Genomic DNA, 18,819 nt, shown 5'->3' with positions numbered 1-18,819 from the left:
CACTCTACAAGCTTTAATTTTGTGACTTAAACAATTATTTCTAAGATGGCAATATGTAATCCATTAACTAGTGATTTCCTACTGCGCATTTTTTTATTCTGTAAATCTGTATAACTTGTACCCCTTCACTGTTTTTTTTCTTTCTTTTCTTTTCTCCTTAAATTAAAAAAAAATTTTAAAAAAATGGAGCAAATAAATATCATTCAATAAGAACAGAAAGATAAAACAAAGTTGGACTTCTTACACCTTTATATGAAGATAAGTTCCTGATCAGTCAAGTATTTACATAAACAAAAAGGGATTACAAATGAATTTTTGAAAAACACTGCAGAGCAAAAACATTACCCTCGACACACTAATGACATACCACAAACTGGAAGAAGGAGAAAATATTTTTAAATTATTAAAGACAGACTCAAAGAAAGAGAGATCCAATAACAAGCAAAAAATATGAACAAAGTATATAAACATTTATAAAATTTCAATTGACACAAATGTTAAAAGATGCTAAGTCTACTTACAATAAAAGAAATAAAAATAAAAATTGCAATGAGATACCAGTTACACTATCAGACTTTCAAAAATCAAGATGTGGTAATACACTTTACATGCACTATCAAACAGATTCGTGTGTGTGTGTGTGTGTGTGTGTATGTGTGTGTGTGTGTGTGTGTGTGTGTGTGTGATGGGGGAATCCCTTGCTTCAGCCTCCTGAGTGCGGAGATTATGGGTGTGCACCACCATGCCTGGCAACAGATGACAGAATACATTATTAAAAATAAAGTTCCATGGAAAGCAATTTGGCAATACTAAATCAAAATCTTTCTCATACATTGCTGGTGGAATGAAAATCAGAAAAACCTTGATGGGAAGGAGGAAATTTGCAAAATTGTACTTATCCAAATGAAAAAATGTACATTCTTTGACCTAGTGTTTTCATGCCAAGTATTTATCATACAGATATCCGTGAGCAAAATTAAGTATGCTTGCATATCAACATAATGTTAAAGGTTAAATATCTGAGTATATCCCTCATTCTTACTATGAAACTCTTACTATGATGCTGACATGCATGTGTTGCTAAGATTTCTAGACTATATGAAAAGAAACTGCAATATAAAATGTATAACATGCTAGTAACTGAAGTACATATAGATATATGCATGTTAACTATGGAATATTTTATGAAAAATTCACAAGAAACTGTTGACACTAGTAGCTTCTGAAGGAGTCTGTAATAATCTTTTGCTCCTTTTCAATCATCTAGAATATGTATATTATTAAAAGTACATATTTCTTAAATTAGTGGGTGTCAGGCGTGCCTACAGACTCAGCTACTAGAGAGGCTGAATCAGGTGGATAGCTTGAACCCAGGACTTGGAGGCCGTCTTGGGCACCACAGCGAGACCCTTTCTCTTATTTAAAAAAAGAAGAAAAAAAAAGGAAAAATGTGCTCACGACATCTCCCTAATTGACCAAGGCCACACTCCTGCGTTCATTCAACCGAGGCCTCTTCGGGTGCTTATCGAGTGCCAAAAGCTTCCCTGAAGGCGAAGGAGGAAGGTGCTGGATGGAGTCCGGGTCCCAAGGGACACCAAAGGCGGTAGGACAGGAAGCGCGCGGTGCGGGGCCAACCGTTCCCAACGGTCCGGCTAGATCCGCACTCGCGTCCAGGCCCACACAGTGCGGCCCCGCTCCCGCGGCGCGTTGCTTTCTCCGCCGCCCTATTTCTGCCTACGAAGCCCATTCCACTTTTTCAAAAAGAAAAATAAAATGTGTTCGGCGCCTCGTGCTCTTCCATCACGATTTGGTATACCGATCGAGGTCCCCTCAAAAAAATCGCTAGAGAAACAAGTGGGTGTGCTACTTCGCCCATCGTCCCTGGGCTGTGGAATGAAACCTTCTTGAAAAAATTTCATGCGATTGGTGACACCCATGAGCGACTAGACGCCCTCGCACCAGCTCCCAGCCCGCAGGCGCGCAATTTTCCCTCGGGGATTACCAGGCGGGATCAATCCGTGATAGGCTTAGAGGGGAACGGAGAAAGCTCGGTGACGCCTCTAGTTGGCTGTTTAATTCTCAGCAGGTGCAATCTCAACGCGCAACATCTGCTTTCCCTGGATCTTATTGGCTAACAGGATGGGCTGGCTTTGGAGTTCATCCTGGTCGTTGGACAACAGCGCTGAACAGCTACGTCGCTCACAGCAACTCGAGGAAGGATTGGTTGAATCGGGCAGAGGCTACTGGATAGACTGAGAGCGCCGCGTTGATTGGCGCGGAAGGGCTGCGGGGGCGGCGAGGCGGTGGTTGAAGCGCGGCCAGCTGGCGGAGGGAGGAGGCGGTGGCCCAGCCTGGTTCGAGGTTGAGCGTGCGAAGACAGAAGCTGGAGGAGCGGTACGGGTGGACGCGAGAGTGAGGCAGTTTGGGGGCTGTAAGCAACCTCGGTAACTGGGAGGCAGAAGGCGAGGCGGAGGGAAGGTGGTCCCACGCACCCCGGGGCGAGGAGGGGTGATGGGGCTCGGTAGTAGAACCGAGACCGAGTTGAGCCCGATGGACCTGGTGTGAGAGTTTGCCTTGAGTCCGTTTGCGTTCTTGAGCTGGTCCTGAGACTGAGGAGCACCTAGGGTTATTATTTCTGGTTTTGTTTTGCGGTGCTGGGACTGGAAGCCAGGCTTCCGCTGCACCTGGCCACAGAACTCTCCCGGCGCGGCGCGGGGTTTTCCGCAGTTGTCTCCAGTAAGATGAGACGTAAAAATTACACACTTGGGGTTTTGCTTTCCAGTATTCCTCACTGGTTGATAATTGTGGCTTTGGGCTAATTTGAGTTCATTGGCTCATTCCTTGAGGCATCAGCTGATAACACAAATGTATTTGTAACATCTGCAAAGGAGTTTAGTGAAATTTAGCTCTCAATTCAACCAAGAAGTCACCCAACAGGTTTAACCTTATCTCAGTCATCTTTTGATATACACTGCACCACCGCATCATCTGTACAGTATTTTCTGATGTCTACCAGGTATTCCATCTAAAAACTATATTAGACAGCCCCATGGCTCCTTCCTCTGCCTTATCAAAAATCCATCACTAGCACACTAGCTACCATCTCCATCATCGACACCTGGCTTGGTCTCCAACTGAACCTACTGCTGCTCTTCATACCTTACAGCAGACGTAGCGTTAATCAGGCATTTTACAGCTGTGGCGTGTGTTGTAGGGAATATGTGGGATACTCAACCTAGTGTAGGAAGTCAGGATTGAGGGAATAGAGCCAGAAAAATATCGGAAACCTTCATTGGCCTTAATCCTGATTGTGTCTGAAAGACCATTTGTGCTTTTGGACTTGGTGAAGAGGTTTAATCATGATTGTTCCTCAAAACAGAATTATTTTCTTCCACACCGTAGTGTAGAAAATATTAACCAGCTCTGTGACCTTAAGGAGATCTTTTAGTATCTGTAAATTCAGTTTTCCCACATTGTAACATTAATGGAACAAAATAATCTTAGTGGTCCTTCTTGTTCTAAACTGTTCTAAAACTGCTACTTTTATGCCCTGTGATAGTGAACCTTTTTTCAGTGATAGCAAACACCCTCTGCCCCACGCATGCTGTAGGTTCACCACCACTGCCCACAATCATAAATTATGACCAGAAAATTAAAGGCAGACAGTACTGAAGAGCACAGGGCTAGGTTTGTTTTGGTTTCCCAGACTCTTCACACATTGAGATCCTGCCTGACAAGACATTCCCTGCTGGACAAAAAGCTCCATTAAGGCAACTAGGTCTTGATTGCTGTGTCCCCAGAGCTGAGTTCATGTGGTATACTCAGTTTTTATTTTTCGATTTTTAAGACAGGGTCTCACTATGTAGTACAGACTGACCATGAACTCATTTTGTAGCCCAGGCTGGCCTCGAATTCACTGAGATTCTCCTGCCTCAGCCTCCTGAGTGTTGAGATTACAGGTGTGTGTGCCACCACATCTGGCAATCAGTTTTTATTGGTTTAAATAAATTGGCAACAGATAAATGGGTTGTATTTTAGTGAAATGGTTTTCAACTGTGCCCTAAGAAACCTTTTTAGCTCCTTACCACTGTTGCATTGACCAAGAATTTATATTGCTTTTCTATTGCTATGCGGTTAGTTGCTTTGACTGTTAATGTCTTTTAGACAGTGTCTCAAAGGAAGAATTATTTGTCCTCTCTCCACTGTGCCCAGCCCATAACAAAGAGCAGTGTTTAACTGAGGCACATTACTCATGAAGACAAGAGTTGCATTTCAGAGACCATATTTAAAAAATGAAGTAACCAGGAAATAAATCTCTTCTGGATATCCAGAATGAATTTTTTTAATGTAGAAAAGTATATTCTTAAGTAGTTTCGAAGTTACGTATTCAAAAGGCATTTAAGGGGCTGGGGATTTAGCTCAGCGGCATAAGCGCCTGCCTTGCAAGCAGGCCGTCGTGAGTTCGATCCCTGGTACCGCTAAAAACGAAAAAGACAAAAAAAAAAAAAAAAAAAAAAAAAGGCGTTTAAGAAAAAACCGTTTTGCCAAATGTCTTGTGACCTTGAAGGAGGCACACACGTCTTACTGTGGACCAGATCTCAAGACAGAAGGCAAAACAAATGCTACCACACCTTTAAGTATAAGCCTTAGGGATTAGGTATGAATCGCCTTGAGAAGCCTGGAAAAACCATCCCAACCCCCTGTGGGAAGAGTCACTGATCAGTAAAGAGTGCTCACTTGCTAGGTGACTCCTTTCCCATTTGTCCCTGATTTGATCAATTTTACCTGAACAATTAAATTTAGTGTTTGACCATAATTGTGTCCTCATTCCTGTCTTGCCAGTTCCCAGTTTTTCCCCACTTTAGACCCACCTCACCTCATAGTTTTACTCTTATAAAAATCCCTAGAAAGTACAGAATCTTTGGCAACCCACTTGGGACCTCTTCTGTCTCTCTCTCAGACAGAAGCTTTCTTTCCCTCAAATATTTCTCTTTTTTAAAAAAGGGAAAAAAAACTTTCCTGTGTAGACCTGCACTTGTTTCCTTTTCTCAGGTTGTACAAAAGTGTTTACTTGATGCTCACAAACTTTCACAGAGTTGTGAAGAGTTTTATTTGCAGGCCATTTTTGTTTTGTTTTGAGGGGTGTGGGAATCGTTTGAGTCAGGTTCTCCCTATATAATTGAGGCTGGTCTTGAACTTAATATGATCCTCCTGCCTCTGCCTCTTCTCTTGAGTGCTGGATTACAGGCATACGTGACTGTGCCCAGCTTTACAAATTGATTTTTCTGTCCCAGTTTGTTTTGAGACAGGAGCTTGCTTTGTAGTTCAGGCTAGCTTTGTACTCACTCACATAGTAGTCTAGGCTAGCCTCAATCATGTGGTGGTCCTGCCTCAGCCTCCCAAGTACTGGAACTTCAGGCATGTACCACCATACCCAATGTAGCTGATTTTTACCAAGTGATTTTTGGGATTGTACCTCATAAATGAAAACAGATAATCTACATTCAACTCTACTCTCCTTCCTACAAGGGGGAAGAAAAGGAGCATTCTTCCCTCAGGATGCTCAGCCTCTATAAGTACGCTACTGGGTATACTGAATAGCTTACTGTCCCAAATAAGACACTTGAAAAGAGCCCACCAGTGTTATAAAAAGTATTTTGCTTGTTTGAGGTTTTATTTTTCCTTCAGGCTATGGATCTGGGCAACAGAGTAGATTTGCTGAAAACTATAGGTTAGATAAAAGAGAACTGGTAAACTTCTGGTAGTTCTCTGAAGAGTACTACTCAGTTCTGCTGGTCCATTGCTCCCTCTAGAGCTCTCTGAGGCCAGATGCAGGGGGTGTAGTGCTGGGGCTTGATCCCTAAGCCCATGCATGGGAAGCAGGAAATCCACCAGAGGACAGGTGCTAATTCTGGTCCCCGTGAAAATAGCAGTAAAGGATCCACCTCTAATCTCCGTCCCTGCCTGTATCTGCTCCTGCCTGTACTGGCTCCCCTTCACTGTCCCTTACACTCTTCCAGAAAAAGGACATTTATGACTATAGTTTCTAGAGAGCCTGTTCCAGAGTAGGCTCTGAATTAATGAGTATATTTTTAGCCTTACTGGGGCAAAACTACTTTTTTAAGGTATACAGTTTTGATTATGTATTATTACAGCCAGAGATGTAGCTCAGTGGCATAAGCACCTGCCTGTTTATATATTATTATTTGGGCTAACTTTTAGATAAATGATAGCATAAATTACATTTAATCATTAATCTTATTAAAAGCCACCTTTTAAAATTTTTTTATTGTTACATGTTGGGACTGTGAGCAATTGTTTATTTTTTCATATTTTAGATTCTAATATCTGGAAATAGACACTGTCTTTGGTTTTTGTTTATCATCAGTTTTTTTAAGCAGCATTTGTTTGTTTCAAATTAAATAGATCAAAATAAAAAATAAAAACACCAAAGTACTTCTATTCTGAGAGTTTAGATAAAGAGAAGGCTGGGGAGGGACTTCTACAATCACTTTAAAATCTGGGTGTGGTGCATGCCTGTAATCCCAGCACTCAGAAACTGAGACAGGAGGATTGTTGGGAGCTCAAGACCAACCTGGGCTACAAAGTGACCTCAAGGCCAGTCTGAACTGCATAGTGAGACCCTGTCTCAAAAAGACAAAAAAATCACTTTAACAGATTTCTCATAAGCAAATCATAATCCAGACTCTTGAATGATCAGGTAGGCTCTTCAACCACAAATAGTTCCCCTATAAAAATGGATCATATTTTCTGCCTTACAGGGTTGTTTGAATATTGAATAAAACATATAATGTGGCCAGAATGGCAGATGCTCAACACATTGATGCTTCTATCTTTGTGTTCTTAGTGCCACAGTAACAATTTAGCACACAGAAGTGCTTAATAAACGTGGCCAAATTGCACAAATGGAGCTACCATTTAGTCCAGAGGACACAGCATGACAGATAACTGTTACGGTCTGATGCAGCTGTTACTCACAGAGCAGTGTGCCCTAAGGAGAAGCTGCCCTGAAGTCAGCCAGTGCTGCAAATCCCAGAGACCTCCAAAAAAGGGTAGTATTAAAGGTGGAATCTGAAGAAGAAATACAATTTTGTCAGGGACTAGGAATACAGAAGTGATGTGTCAGAGTAGTCACATTAGCATACCCTGTTCCCTGGAGAAGTGGAATAAGAATATGTGGCTAAAATCAGATTACAGAGAACCTTTTTTGCCATTAAGGAGTTTACACTTCAGCAACAGACAGCATTGAAGATGTGAGAAAGTTTATTCTTTAACAAATTATTACTGACCAAATATTGGAATAGTGTACTATAGGCTAAGCACTGGAGAGGAGGGAAAGTAATTGCTGTCTCTATGGAGTTATGTTCTAATGGGGAAATGAATACTTTGTAGGTTATTACAATAACTTTTAATTGGTGATGTAGGAAACTACTGGAAGCTGTTAGAATATAGTGAATGAACTGTGGCAAATGCAGGGATTTAAGCAATTAATCTAAGATAAAGATAATGTTGTTTTAGAGCAGTATCATAGGAATGAAGAGATTAAAAAGTCAGATTTTTTGGATAATTTGAAGATAGAATGAATACTTTGCTGGCAGACTGGATATACAGTTTTCAAGAAAGAATGACTAAGGTTTTTAGCCTAATGAACTAAGAAATGGTGTTGCTACTTAATGAGTTGGCAAAGACTACAGGGAGTGAGTGGATCAGGAGCTTAGAGTGGCACAGATTAATTTCAAGATGCTTCCTTAACTGAAGGTGATGCCGCACAGGCAGTTGCATACACAAGCCAAATGTTGTTTGAAGACTGGTGTCATCTTGTGGTAGGGTTTTGTGTTCTTGGCATTGATAGAAAAAGTTCTGAAAAGGGTTAGGAAATTTGTAACGCTAATTGGGATTAATGATCAAGTGTGTCAGAAAAATGTGATTCTGTATCAAAAGGGGATCTCTCATATTACACAGGGAGAGGAGCAAAGGATATTTATTCTCTATGACATGTCAGGTAATTAGGACACCTAGTAATGTATGTGTAGGTCCTGTGGTGAATGTTTTTCTACAAACTCATTGGAGCTACAATTTGGCATTAAAGAAAAAACAGTAAAATAATCATGACTCCCCAAACCTCCTCTTCTTAATTAAGCAGTCCTGATGTCTTTGGCTCAGAGTAATACTTGTAACAGTTTTTCATTGTGCTCAGCTGGTTGCTTTACGGCTATGGTGTTGAAGGTTAGTGTTTTTCTTGCTGAAAGATGTGAGGTGATTTAAAGAGCAACAGGTAGATTTTCAGTTATTTATGAAATATTTATATTGGCTTGAAGATAGTTGCTGTAAATCACCATGGGGAAAAATGTGCAAAAATAAAGGGGAGGTAATCTGTTGTGTTGCAGTTAAGCTCAAGAAGCTCTGAAAATATATTATTAATAGCTTAGGTGCTGCCAGGGATTTAGCTCAGCAGCATAAGCACCTGCCTTGCAAGCATGCAGTCGTGAGTTTGATCCCCAGTACCAAAAAAAAAAAAAAAACAGCTTAGACATTAAGGATCAGGAGTTTGCCTTTGAAGCATCCTATTTAAAAATAGATGTTTAAACAGAGAGAGAGACTGAGACCAGCAGTTGAGACTGACAGCTGAGCCAAACAGTGAGGTAAAAACACAGGTGGTTGGGAAACCATGTGAAAAGGGTGTGCTGGAGAGGAGGGCATCACAAGCCATTTGCAAATACTGTGACAAAGCCATCTAAGATGAGCACTGAGAAATGATCTTTGGATTTAGCGATGCAGGCACTGGTACTTTTGATGAGAGCCATCAGAACAGATTAAAGCAGGGAAATTGAGGACAGAAGTGTCGACACTCTCAAGTCTTCATGTAAAAGGAAGTAGTGGTGGGGCTGAGGATTTAGCTCAGCGGCATAAGCGCCTGCCTTACAAGCAGGCAGTCGTGAGTTCAATCCCCGGTACCGATAAACAGGAAAAAGACAAAGAAAAAAAAAAAAGGAAGTAGTGGAAGGAGTAAGTGTAATTGGAGTAAAGTTTCTTTGTTTTTGTTTTGTTGTTGTTGTTTGATACCGGGATTCAAACTCACAACTTTGCCCTTGCCTTGCCAGGCAGGCGCTTATTACCACTGAGCTAAATCCCTGGCTGAGTAAGGTTTCTTAAGGAGAGAACGATGTTTGTCTCCTGATGGAAGGATCAGTAGAAAAGCATTAGCAATGCTGGAGAACTGATGGAGCAAGGCTGTTATGAAAGGCTTCAGCCCTGGGAATAAAAGACTTTCCCCCATGATCACAAGAGAGGGCATTTGCTGACAAGTGGAGACAGATCAGTAGGTGTGTGAAGTCTGGAGATGTCTTGTCCCAAGGCTCTGCCTCCTCAGAGAAATAGAAAGCAAGGACATTATTTGAAAGAACGGAGGGGGCGGCACAAGAGTTTGAAAGAAGGTCTGGAATAACCGGCAGTGTCTGAGTATATGTGGATAAGAAATCACAGTGAGGAAAAGGTCAGGATTCACTTGGCAGCAAAGTGAAGTCACTGTCAGAGATCAGTGCCACAGAGATAGTAAGAAGGCCGTCATGCCAGTCGAAATGAGAGTGATGGCTTCTGAGTCAGCCTGGGTGCTGTGTTGTTGGAGCCATTAAGTCCATAATAAGAAGTGAAACTGCAGGTGTGGATGAAATCATCCATGGAGCAGAATGAATTAGCAGGGGAGAGAAGGCACGGAAAGACAAGCCCCAAACTCAGAAAAATCTGCCAGGGAAATAGGAACAACCAGGAGAAAGAGGACACAGAAGCCAAGAAAGATGGAGGGGTGTGTGTACGTGTGTGTGTGTGTGTGCGTGCATGCACGCACACACGCGTGCTGAGGAATAGAAACTAGAAGTAATAACAGTGAGTGAAGTCCATGCTTCCAGTAACAGTAAGTAGGAAGGCCTTTAGCGGGCCTGGAATGGCACTGTGTGTAGAAACAGCAGCTTCTGGGAAGCTCTAGAGGCATAAGGAAGAAATTAAAATCTAAGTATATATGTTTCTTACAACCTTGATTTGCTTAGTAATTTGATCTTTTGTCTTTTAAAACTGACACATGGCGGTGGGGGATAGAAGAGAAAAGAAAAAAGATAAAATGGAAATAAAGCTTGTGAATAAGGAAGAAAAGAAGGGTTGAAGAGAAGGGAGGGAAATGGAAAAAAAAGAACTAAAGTATATCATGTACAGCTGCAAATTTCCTACGATGAATATGATTATTATGCATACCTAATTTGTCCCAATAAACTTATACAAAATAAGACTGATCAAAATATGGTTTTCCTTAGGGGAAAAAAAAGTGAGGTGTCCTTCTGTTCAGTTTTATGTATCCTTAGGCTGACTTTTCTAAAATATCTACAGTCCTTTTCCACGAAAGCTCTTGAAATGGAAAAATATGCAGCAGTGTTCTTTTCGTTAACAATGTGTTCTCATTCTTCTCTGCCAGCCAGCCAGGTGTTGGCTGAAAGCTGCTTTTTCTTGTTTGATTTTTCAGGATGTAAAAGAGTACAGCAGAAAATGTCCACTGAACGGACCTCTTGGACGAGCCTGTCCACTATTCAGAAAGTCGCTCTGGGCCTTGGGATCCCAGCCAGTGCGACAGTTGCCTATATCCTGTATCGAAGATACAGGGAAAGCAGAGGTAGGTGAACCCCACAGCTGCAACTGCATGAATACTCAGATTTCTGTGTTCCTGCCTGGTAAATTAAGAGGAAAACTTTTTTCTCCTCAGAGTAGGTGTTGTTTGTTGAAATATAACTGGCTTTCTATGAGGAATATGTGACTGAAAATAATTGATTTTCTCTTTTGCATGTTCTTACTGTGAAGCTGGTCTACAAAATGCATTCATAGCTCCATAGATCTGTTCCCTGTAGTGAAATAAATGTGGAAATACTTTTAAATATATACCCTTACATATAGACATATATATATATGTATGTATATATATACATACATATATATATATTCCTTATCTTTGGCTAGTTCTAGGGTAGACGTAGAGAATAGGACCTAGAAAAATAAAGTACAGAGAAGTCAGGAGAAATTTTACACCTAATGGGCACCTCTGACAACTTAAGGCTTTCAGTCTTCTCTGGGAGTTGTAAGGAGAAAAGCAGTTTGGCTGAATCCTGTTTTTCCTATTTCAGCATCTGAAATAGTATCCCTGAGAAAATGCCAACTTGTGGGTGAGGGAAGACAGGGATGCTGGAGCTTGGACTTGGCATCATGCATGCTAGGCTGCAGCCCTATGTCTGGCCTCTTGGGACCTAATTTGCCACTCAGCTACAGCTTGTCCTTGTCATTATGATTGAAACCCACAGTTTGTCCTTGGTTTCGTGTTTCTTTGACAGTCAGGTTTGGGCGGGGATGATAGTAGCCTTGGGTGTACTTAAGTCTGATCTTCTCCGTAGAAGAGCGATTGACATTTGTTGGGGAGGACGACATTGAGATAGAGATGCGAGTTCCCCAGGAGGCCGTAAAGCTTATCATTGGCCGACAAGGAGCCAATATTAAACAGGTAAGATGCCTTCCCTAGACACTGATTCTGTTTATTGACTTTGTTTCTTTCCACAGACCCCATGTCACACTTCACTTCCATACTGTATATATTTCAGAAAGAAAAATGTGGTTGTTCAGTGGTGGCGTGTTTGTCTGGCGTATAGCATCCCTGGGCTGATACCCATTAACACACACATACAGGCATGCACACACAGAAAACCAGAAACTTTTTTTAGCTAACTATACTATTTCCTTTCCAGAGGATGAGCACTCACTAGAAAATGAGTGCTCAATGTGAGTGTTTCATTGGCTAAGTCTCAACTTGTGATAGCTTAAACTACTCTTTTTCAATTATGGATTCAATGAACTCTCGTTAACTGACAGTAAATGTAGAATTGCTGCCTAGTTTTTCTTACCATCTCCTATTATTCAGCCAAAATATCCAGGGAAAAATCATTGTTTATCTAATCCAAATAAAACCAGATGGGGAAAAGGTTGTAGATTCAAAGAGAAATGGTTTTGAATTGACTGCTATTTGGGGTTGCCTTTGTCACTAACCTCTTAAGTAGAAGTAAATGAAGACTGACTATGTATCCTGATTTAGTTGGTGCTTTTGGGTGACTTCGTCTACCTTCAGGGTTTTGCTTAGACTCCCCTCAGCCATGCCCAAATGGGGTCTCTTCCAGAATATGCCTCCATATCTCTTTTTCTCGGCAGCTGCGGAAACAGACAGGTGCTCGGATTGATGTGGACACAGAGGATATAGGAGATGAGAGAGTGCTACTTATCAGTGGTTTTCCTGTTCAGGTGTGCAAGGCCAAAGCAGCAATCCATCAGATCCTGACAGAGAATACCCCAGTGTCTGAGCAGCTCTCAGTGCCCCAGAGATCTGTGGGCAGAATCATAGGTACCACTGGATGGTTTCCTCTGCTGTTTCTTTTATTCTTTGCCTTTGCCTTTTATTTTCATACCTTTCTAAGGGTTTTCCTGGCCTACTCCCAGAAAAAAGTCCAACAGCGAGATGAGTACTTTCCTGTCTTTCACAACTGGTAGTAAAACAGAAGCCAGGGATTTAGCTCAGTGGCATAAGCACCTGCCTGGCAAGTGTGAGGTCATGAGTTTGATCCCCAGTACAAAAAAATGTTGTATAATCTGCAGTGGATATGGTGGCACATGCCTTTAATCATAGCATTGAGGGAGGCTGAGGCAGGAGAACTGTGAGTTTGAGTCCTATATGAACAACTTAGTGAGACTGTGTATCACCAAAAAAAGAAGGGACTGGAGATATAGAGTACCTCAAGTTTGAGCCCCAGTACCAGAAAGGAAAAAAACATTGCATGGTCCTAGTCTTACATATAAGTTCCAAAAGTGTTCTGGTAAATGTATTCAGCTCATAACAGATTTTTTAGGTAAACTAGCAATGTTTGTGCTAACACAGATCATTTGAGACAGTGTTCTAGAGAGCATTTGTTATGCTTTCTAAATCAGGATCATTCTTTAGTGCTGCTGTTAGAGGCAGAGAAGTGTCCTATCCTCCATTTGGGGTTTGGATGCACTGTGTATACTGTGTAGTATGTCTTCTTAGGAGCTGGGAATGTAAACTGTCATTCCCGTATTTTGGCTGCTCAGCAAGACAACAGTTTATATTCCTAGCTCCTAAAAGAGAGAATGTATAGTTTAAAATGGATAAACTAGGGTCCTGTATCCTTCAGTATTTCTACTCATCATATATTCTGATCAGTTTTTAAGTGAAAACTTACTCCCTTCTGGTAGAGACAAAATATTGATTTCTCTAAGAGTTGAGGTTGGTAAGGACAGGTTTTTATGTACTGTTCAATGTAGGGAGAGGCGGCGAGACAATTCGTTCTATCTGTAAGGCCTCTGGAGCCAAAATTACCTGTGACAAAGAATCAGAGGGAACTTTACTACTATCAAGACTTGTCAAAATCTCAGGAACACAGAAGGAAGTGGCAGCAGCCAAGGTAAGTGACTTACAGACCTGACTCATGCCTAAGAATGAGGAAAACCCTATATGCTGTTCGGGGTCAGTATAGATGGCTGTGTGGATACTGTCCCTTCTCTTATTTTTCACAGCATTTGATCCTGGAAAAAGTGTCAGAAGATGAAGAACTTCGAAAGAGAATCGCGCATTCTGCAGAAGCCAGGGTCCCACGCAAGCAGCCGATCAGCGTGAGAAGAGAAGAAAGAACCGAGTCTGGTGGCGCTGGGGAGCCTGCTGTGTGGAAAAACGGCAGCTCTGACAGCAAGCAGGCTGCTCCTCTAGCAGTGCCTCGCCGCAAGGGAGGTGGTGACCTTGCCGTTGGCGGACCAAGAGAAGGTTCCTGGGAAGAACCGAATAATAGCTTTCAGAAGACTGAAGTCCAGACCAGTCCGGAGAAGTCCATTTTTGAAAGTAAGTAGCAAAGAGGGAATGTATTAGCCAAGTGAAACATTGGAGTGTTGGTTTAACTGACCAATAGCAATAAAAAATTCTACTTATATATATGACTGTCCATGTAAGTCTATCATTATAGATAATAACTTCCTGGTAAATTTTACTTAGATTAATACTAAAGATGAATAATATTTTTATGACTATAAGCCAGATAAGGGCAAAAGAAAATAAGACAGAAACATACTACACAGGAAGCTAGTCTGTAATACATCAAGTAATTGAATTTATGTTTCATTCCTTCTTAGATGTTTGTTAAAGTCTCAGTCAGGTTTTTTTTTCATTTGCCTCATTACTGTTTTTTTAAAGTCACTATTTGAGTAGAATGGAAAGGCCTTGAGCTTTCTCCCATGTGCAGGGGTGCTGGCATGGGCAGGGGAGACCAGGGGCCCAAGCAGCACCAGGGCCTTCCCGGGATCACATGATGAGTCTGTGATAGAATGGAAGTGGATGAGCAGAATTGCTGTCCATGTGCCTTTTAGTGGCCATGCTGCAGCTGGCAACTGGAGAATTTACCTTCATTATAATTGGTGAGTGGTTTGAATACAATAGAACATGATAAAAGACTATAGAATATTACAGTACTTTCTACTTAGATAGAAAGACACAGAAAATAACTTAGTGCCTTTCTTCAAGATCTCCTCATAAGAATTCATCCAGTTGTGCTCCAGCCAGTTTTAAAATGGTTATGGTTATAGCCACTCGGTATTTGTAACTGTCAGTCTCCCATGCAAGCTCCCCATTGGTACCAACTGTGGTTCTGATATGACCACCATCTTTATCCCTGTGTTCAGTACCCAGTCCCGACTTCAGTTTCCATGCCGATGAGTACCTAGAAGTGTACGTGTCTGCATCTGAACACCCTAACCACTTCTGGATTCAAATCATTGGCTCCCGCAGCCTACAGTTGGATAAACTTGTCAGTGAGATGACCCAGCACTATGAGAGTAGTCCGGTGAGTTGTCATGGGGACAGGGCTGGGGTTGGATAGAAAAGAACATAGCTGCTTCATTGTAATTTGTTCTCTTTCTGTAAGAAAGCTATTTGTTCGTTCTTCCTTCTGATATTCCCCGTGTATCTGTTTATTATCTATCACTTCTAATTCTAGCCTGCCTGATTCCTCCTCCCCATGTATAGCCTGAAGATTTGACTGTGCACGTAGGAGACATTGTAGCAGCACCCTTATCTACAAATGGTTCGTGGTATCGAGCTCGGGTCCTTGGCACCTTGGAGAATGGGAACTTGGACCTCTATTTTGTTGACTTTGGAGATAATGGAGATTGCCCACTGAAGAACCTCAGGGCTCTCAGGTCAGTGCAGAGGCCAGCATGGAGTCAGCTGAGATCCCCGCTGGTCACAGAGTGGTGAGCTGTTAACTCATCCCCAGAGGGATTTGGGGCAGGGGGTAGGTTGCAGAGAACTTGCTCACAGAGCACAGGTGATTTTCTTATACTGGCTTGGCTGGTTCTGTCTAAAAGCAAGGAATCCAAGGAGACCCTCATGGCCCTAAGACTCTAACTGCAATTTCTTTCACTTTAGGAGTGACTTCCTAAGCCTTCCATTTCAAGCAATAGAATGTAGTCTGGCACGGATCGCTCCCTCAGGTAAAGCAGTCATCCTACCCACTGACTCTGCCTTCAAATAGAATTTCCATATGGCCCACAGAAGGAACTAGCACATTCTCAGGCTTTTTGAGTTCTAGAGAGTCAGGTGCCTTCTAACAGCACTAGAAAGCATCAGGTACGTACACTTGCCCCAGAGTCAGAACCAAACCCAGAAGAGAATAACATAAGTGCCCTCCGACATAGATGGGGTTGGTCACCCTAATAGCACTGACCCCTTCTGAGGTGTCCACCCACACTGCAATCTTCGGCCAGGTGAGCAGTGGGAAGAGGAAGCTTTGGATGAGTTTGACAGACTTACCTACTGTGCTGACTGGAAGCCGCTGGTAGCCAAGATCTCGAGCTATGTCCAGACTGGAGTCTCAACTTGGCCAAAGATTTACCTATATGATACAAGCAATGGGAAGGTAAGGTGGGGCTTGCTCAGGCTCGCTGGATCTTCTGTATTTTCATAACACTGCTTACACTTTCTTTCCGAGAAAGATAGTCTCCTGCTTTGGAAGATCCTGCTCACCATTCCGTCAAAGGAATGTCTTTAAAGTCCCGGCTCTTCTGTCCCATTTCCTCAGATTCTGCCTTCTTTACATAGAACATCATTATTCCCGTTTTATTCTTCTCAGAAACTGGATATTGGGTTAGAATTAGTTCGAAAAGGCTATGCCATTGAGCTTCCTGAAGACATGGAAGAAAATGGAACTGTCCCAGACATGTTGAAGGACATGGTAAGCCATTGTAGCCACTTATGGTGCTTCTCAGAAATGTAATGCATGGAGACACAGGGAGGGCTTCTGGTCAGGACATTTGTTAAGTCCCTGAGACTGGGACCCATTTTCTCTTGTTCTCGTGTCCTCAGGCCACAGAAACAGATGCTTCTCCTGCTAGCATGCTCACAGAGCCCAAAAAGAGCCCTGGAGAGATGGCTCATACCCTGTCCTGCCTCAGTTTGTCAGGTACAGACTTCCCTGCCTACAGCATCTTTGGAGTTAGCTCTTCTCAGTCAGGGTCTCCAGACTAGGGGATTAGATAAAGCTCAGTTCTTAGGTCAGTAGGCATCAAGAGTCCTTTTTTTTTGTTTGTTTGTTTTTCCTGGGTTCCACTGCCAGTACCTGCTAGAAGGCGGCAGTATCTAACTTTCTCCTTACTTCTGCTCAATAGAAGCTGCCTCGATGTCTGGTGATGATAACCTTGAAGACGACTACTTACTCTGAAGTCTGGGCTTCAGCTGGCTCAGCCATCTGCTTCCCTGTGAGTGGAGATAGTTGTCTGTAGCAGCAGCAGGAAAGTAATGAGGGTAACCACAGGGACCTTGCTTTAATTCTTTCTTCCCTGTGTCCTGTCTTCATAAATTTCTCTGCAGCTGCTTTCCTACAGCTTAACTTGCTTTCAGGTTGAGCCTTCTCAAGTTTTTTGTCTCTGTTTGTCTCTTTGGCAGGTTTTGGCACAGGATTTGTTTCCTGGAAAGAAGTTGATAGAGAGATACATGCAGTCCTTCTTTTAACACACAGTCTGACTTGCTGTGGACCAAATCCATTCTCACCTTCTGTTGGACTACCAGAGAGAGTGGGCCAAAGGAATACGAATACCTCCCCCTCCCACATCACTCCCATCCCTCCTGTGTCTTCCAGTGTGGGATGCTGCTGTTACTTCCAGGCTCTTCGACCTCAAGCCTGGTCCCTTCTTCCAGTCATGTTGCAGATTGCTGCTCAGCCTTGTCCTTTTTGAGGCTGTGAAATAGCCAGGGGTTTGGTCACTGGGAGAAATGATGATTCTGCAGACGTGTGTCTCACCTTGTCAGGTGACTCTTGTTAAGGGAAGTTTTAAAGTACTGGACTCAAAGGCTGAAGTTGAGTCAGAAGACAAAGGCAAAAATCAACATAAAATATATTTAAAAGGCCTTGGGAGGTGGGAAGAGAATGCCACCTTCCATCTTCAGTTGCTGATACGATATTAGGAGCAGGTTTTTGAAACAGTGCTCCAGCTATTTTTTGTGAACTTTAGTTAAAAATTAAAGAGTGATGGCTCAGGAAATACTGTAAATTGCTAGTATAGCTTTATATGTGTACAAATATATACCAAAGAGAACATACACAATTCAGTTTAAATCATTTGAGGGATTCTTTGCTAAATAAAGTTCTCAGAATTAAGACATGTTCATTGAATCACATCGGTGGTTAAGCACCTTTAACTGTGGGTAGAGTATCTTTTGAGCCTAAACCTGGTGAGACCTGCAGCCTCGTGTAAAGTACTCATCTGTACACAAGGCCCTCTCCTTGCACTTTCATGTTCTTTCCCTAAAGTCATTTCCAAGTCAACCAAGAACCATTTCAGGTTTAGGCTATGTAAATAAAACCTCACTTGCATTGTTTGATCTTGGGCTTGGGGAGGACTCCTATCTGGATTAGCATTCTAGAAAACTGGAATCTAGCAGTGGGTCTCCGCTGTAAACTTACCGTAAGGCTTTGTGGAGTGTTTCCTTATAGCATCTTTCCATCTCTGATAGTATTATGAGGCTCCAGTGAGAACCAAGAAAGTGATACAATAAAGGCAAGTGAACTTTTAAAGATAAACTGGTAAATTTTAAATGGCATGTCAGGGTGCCTTATATCAAACCTTTTCCCACATCTAGGAATAGTGAGGTGTGCCTGCGTACTACATGGCAATCGTGTTTTCCCACCACTGGCTTGGAAATTTTTTTCTCAAAGTATCAGATAAGTTATCTTAAAGGGTCTCGACGAGGAGAGCAGCACTGAGGAGCTCTTACAGTTTCAGAAGCATCCAGTGTCCCAGGTGCCAGTGCGATGGCTCCCTGAGGCGCACACAGCCCTGGAATCAGAGCTGCCATTGATAGGGTTGCAAGTCCCTCACAGCCTTATTCTCAAGGATACCAGTCCCCTGATAAAAAAATTTCATAAGACCTCCTCCTGTGGAACGTTAGTGTCTCTTCCCTGCAGTTATGCATTATTTTTGTCTCTTTTGGGACAGGTTTCATTATGCAGTTCAGTGGGTTCAGATTCAACTTCTAGCCCATGCTGGCCTTCGACTCGAAGTAATCTTGCTGCTTCAAGCTCCTGAGTGCTGTGGTTACAGGCATGCACCACCACACCTGGCCCCCAAAAATATTTTTAAAAGCAAATATTTAAATCAGTTATCAAATCACAGTTTATTCAAATGAATATAGAAGGGCACAAATATGCCATGGGCAAAATGCCA

The 18,819-nt window shown here is 42.3% G+C and overlaps 1 protein-coding gene across 2 annotated transcripts; it reads left to right on the top strand.

The window, feature by feature from the left end:
* The first annotated feature begins 2,234 nt into the window (after positions 1-2,234).
* Positions 2,235-17,753, top strand: Tdrkh (tudor and KH domain containing). 2 transcript variants are annotated; one of them, XM_013143166.3, is made up of 14 exons: positions 2,235-2,394; positions 10,532-10,678; positions 11,448-11,554; positions 12,343-12,442; positions 13,378-13,517; positions 13,630-13,948; positions 14,782-14,942; positions 15,125-15,297; positions 15,527-15,591; positions 15,865-16,016; positions 16,230-16,331; positions 16,463-16,559; positions 16,765-16,854; positions 17,042-17,753. In XM_013143166.3, the coding sequence occupies exons 2-13, from the start codon at positions 10,555-10,557 to the stop codon at positions 16,815-16,817; spliced, it is 1,593 nt and encodes a 530-aa protein (XP_012998620.1). In that variant the 5' UTR covers positions 2,235-2,394; positions 10,532-10,554; the 3' UTR covers positions 16,818-16,854; positions 17,042-17,753. The 2 variants fall into 2 exon arrangements, with proteins under 2 accessions (XP_012998620.1, XP_012998619.1); XM_013143165.3 differs by having other exon boundaries at positions 12,253-12,442.
* The last annotated feature ends 1,066 nt before the right edge of the window (positions 17,754-18,819 follow it).

Source organism: Cavia porcellus, unplaced genomic scaffold, assembly GCF_034190915.1.
Source record: "Cavia porcellus strain 051 isolate PalLab524CR breed Dunkin Hartley unplaced genomic scaffold, mCavPor4.1 scaffold_1, whole genome shotgun sequence".
In the NCBI taxonomy this organism is placed as follows: domain Eukaryota; kingdom Metazoa; phylum Chordata; class Mammalia; order Rodentia; family Caviidae; genus Cavia; species Cavia porcellus.
This window is presented reverse-complemented; position numbering and strand designations above follow the sequence as displayed.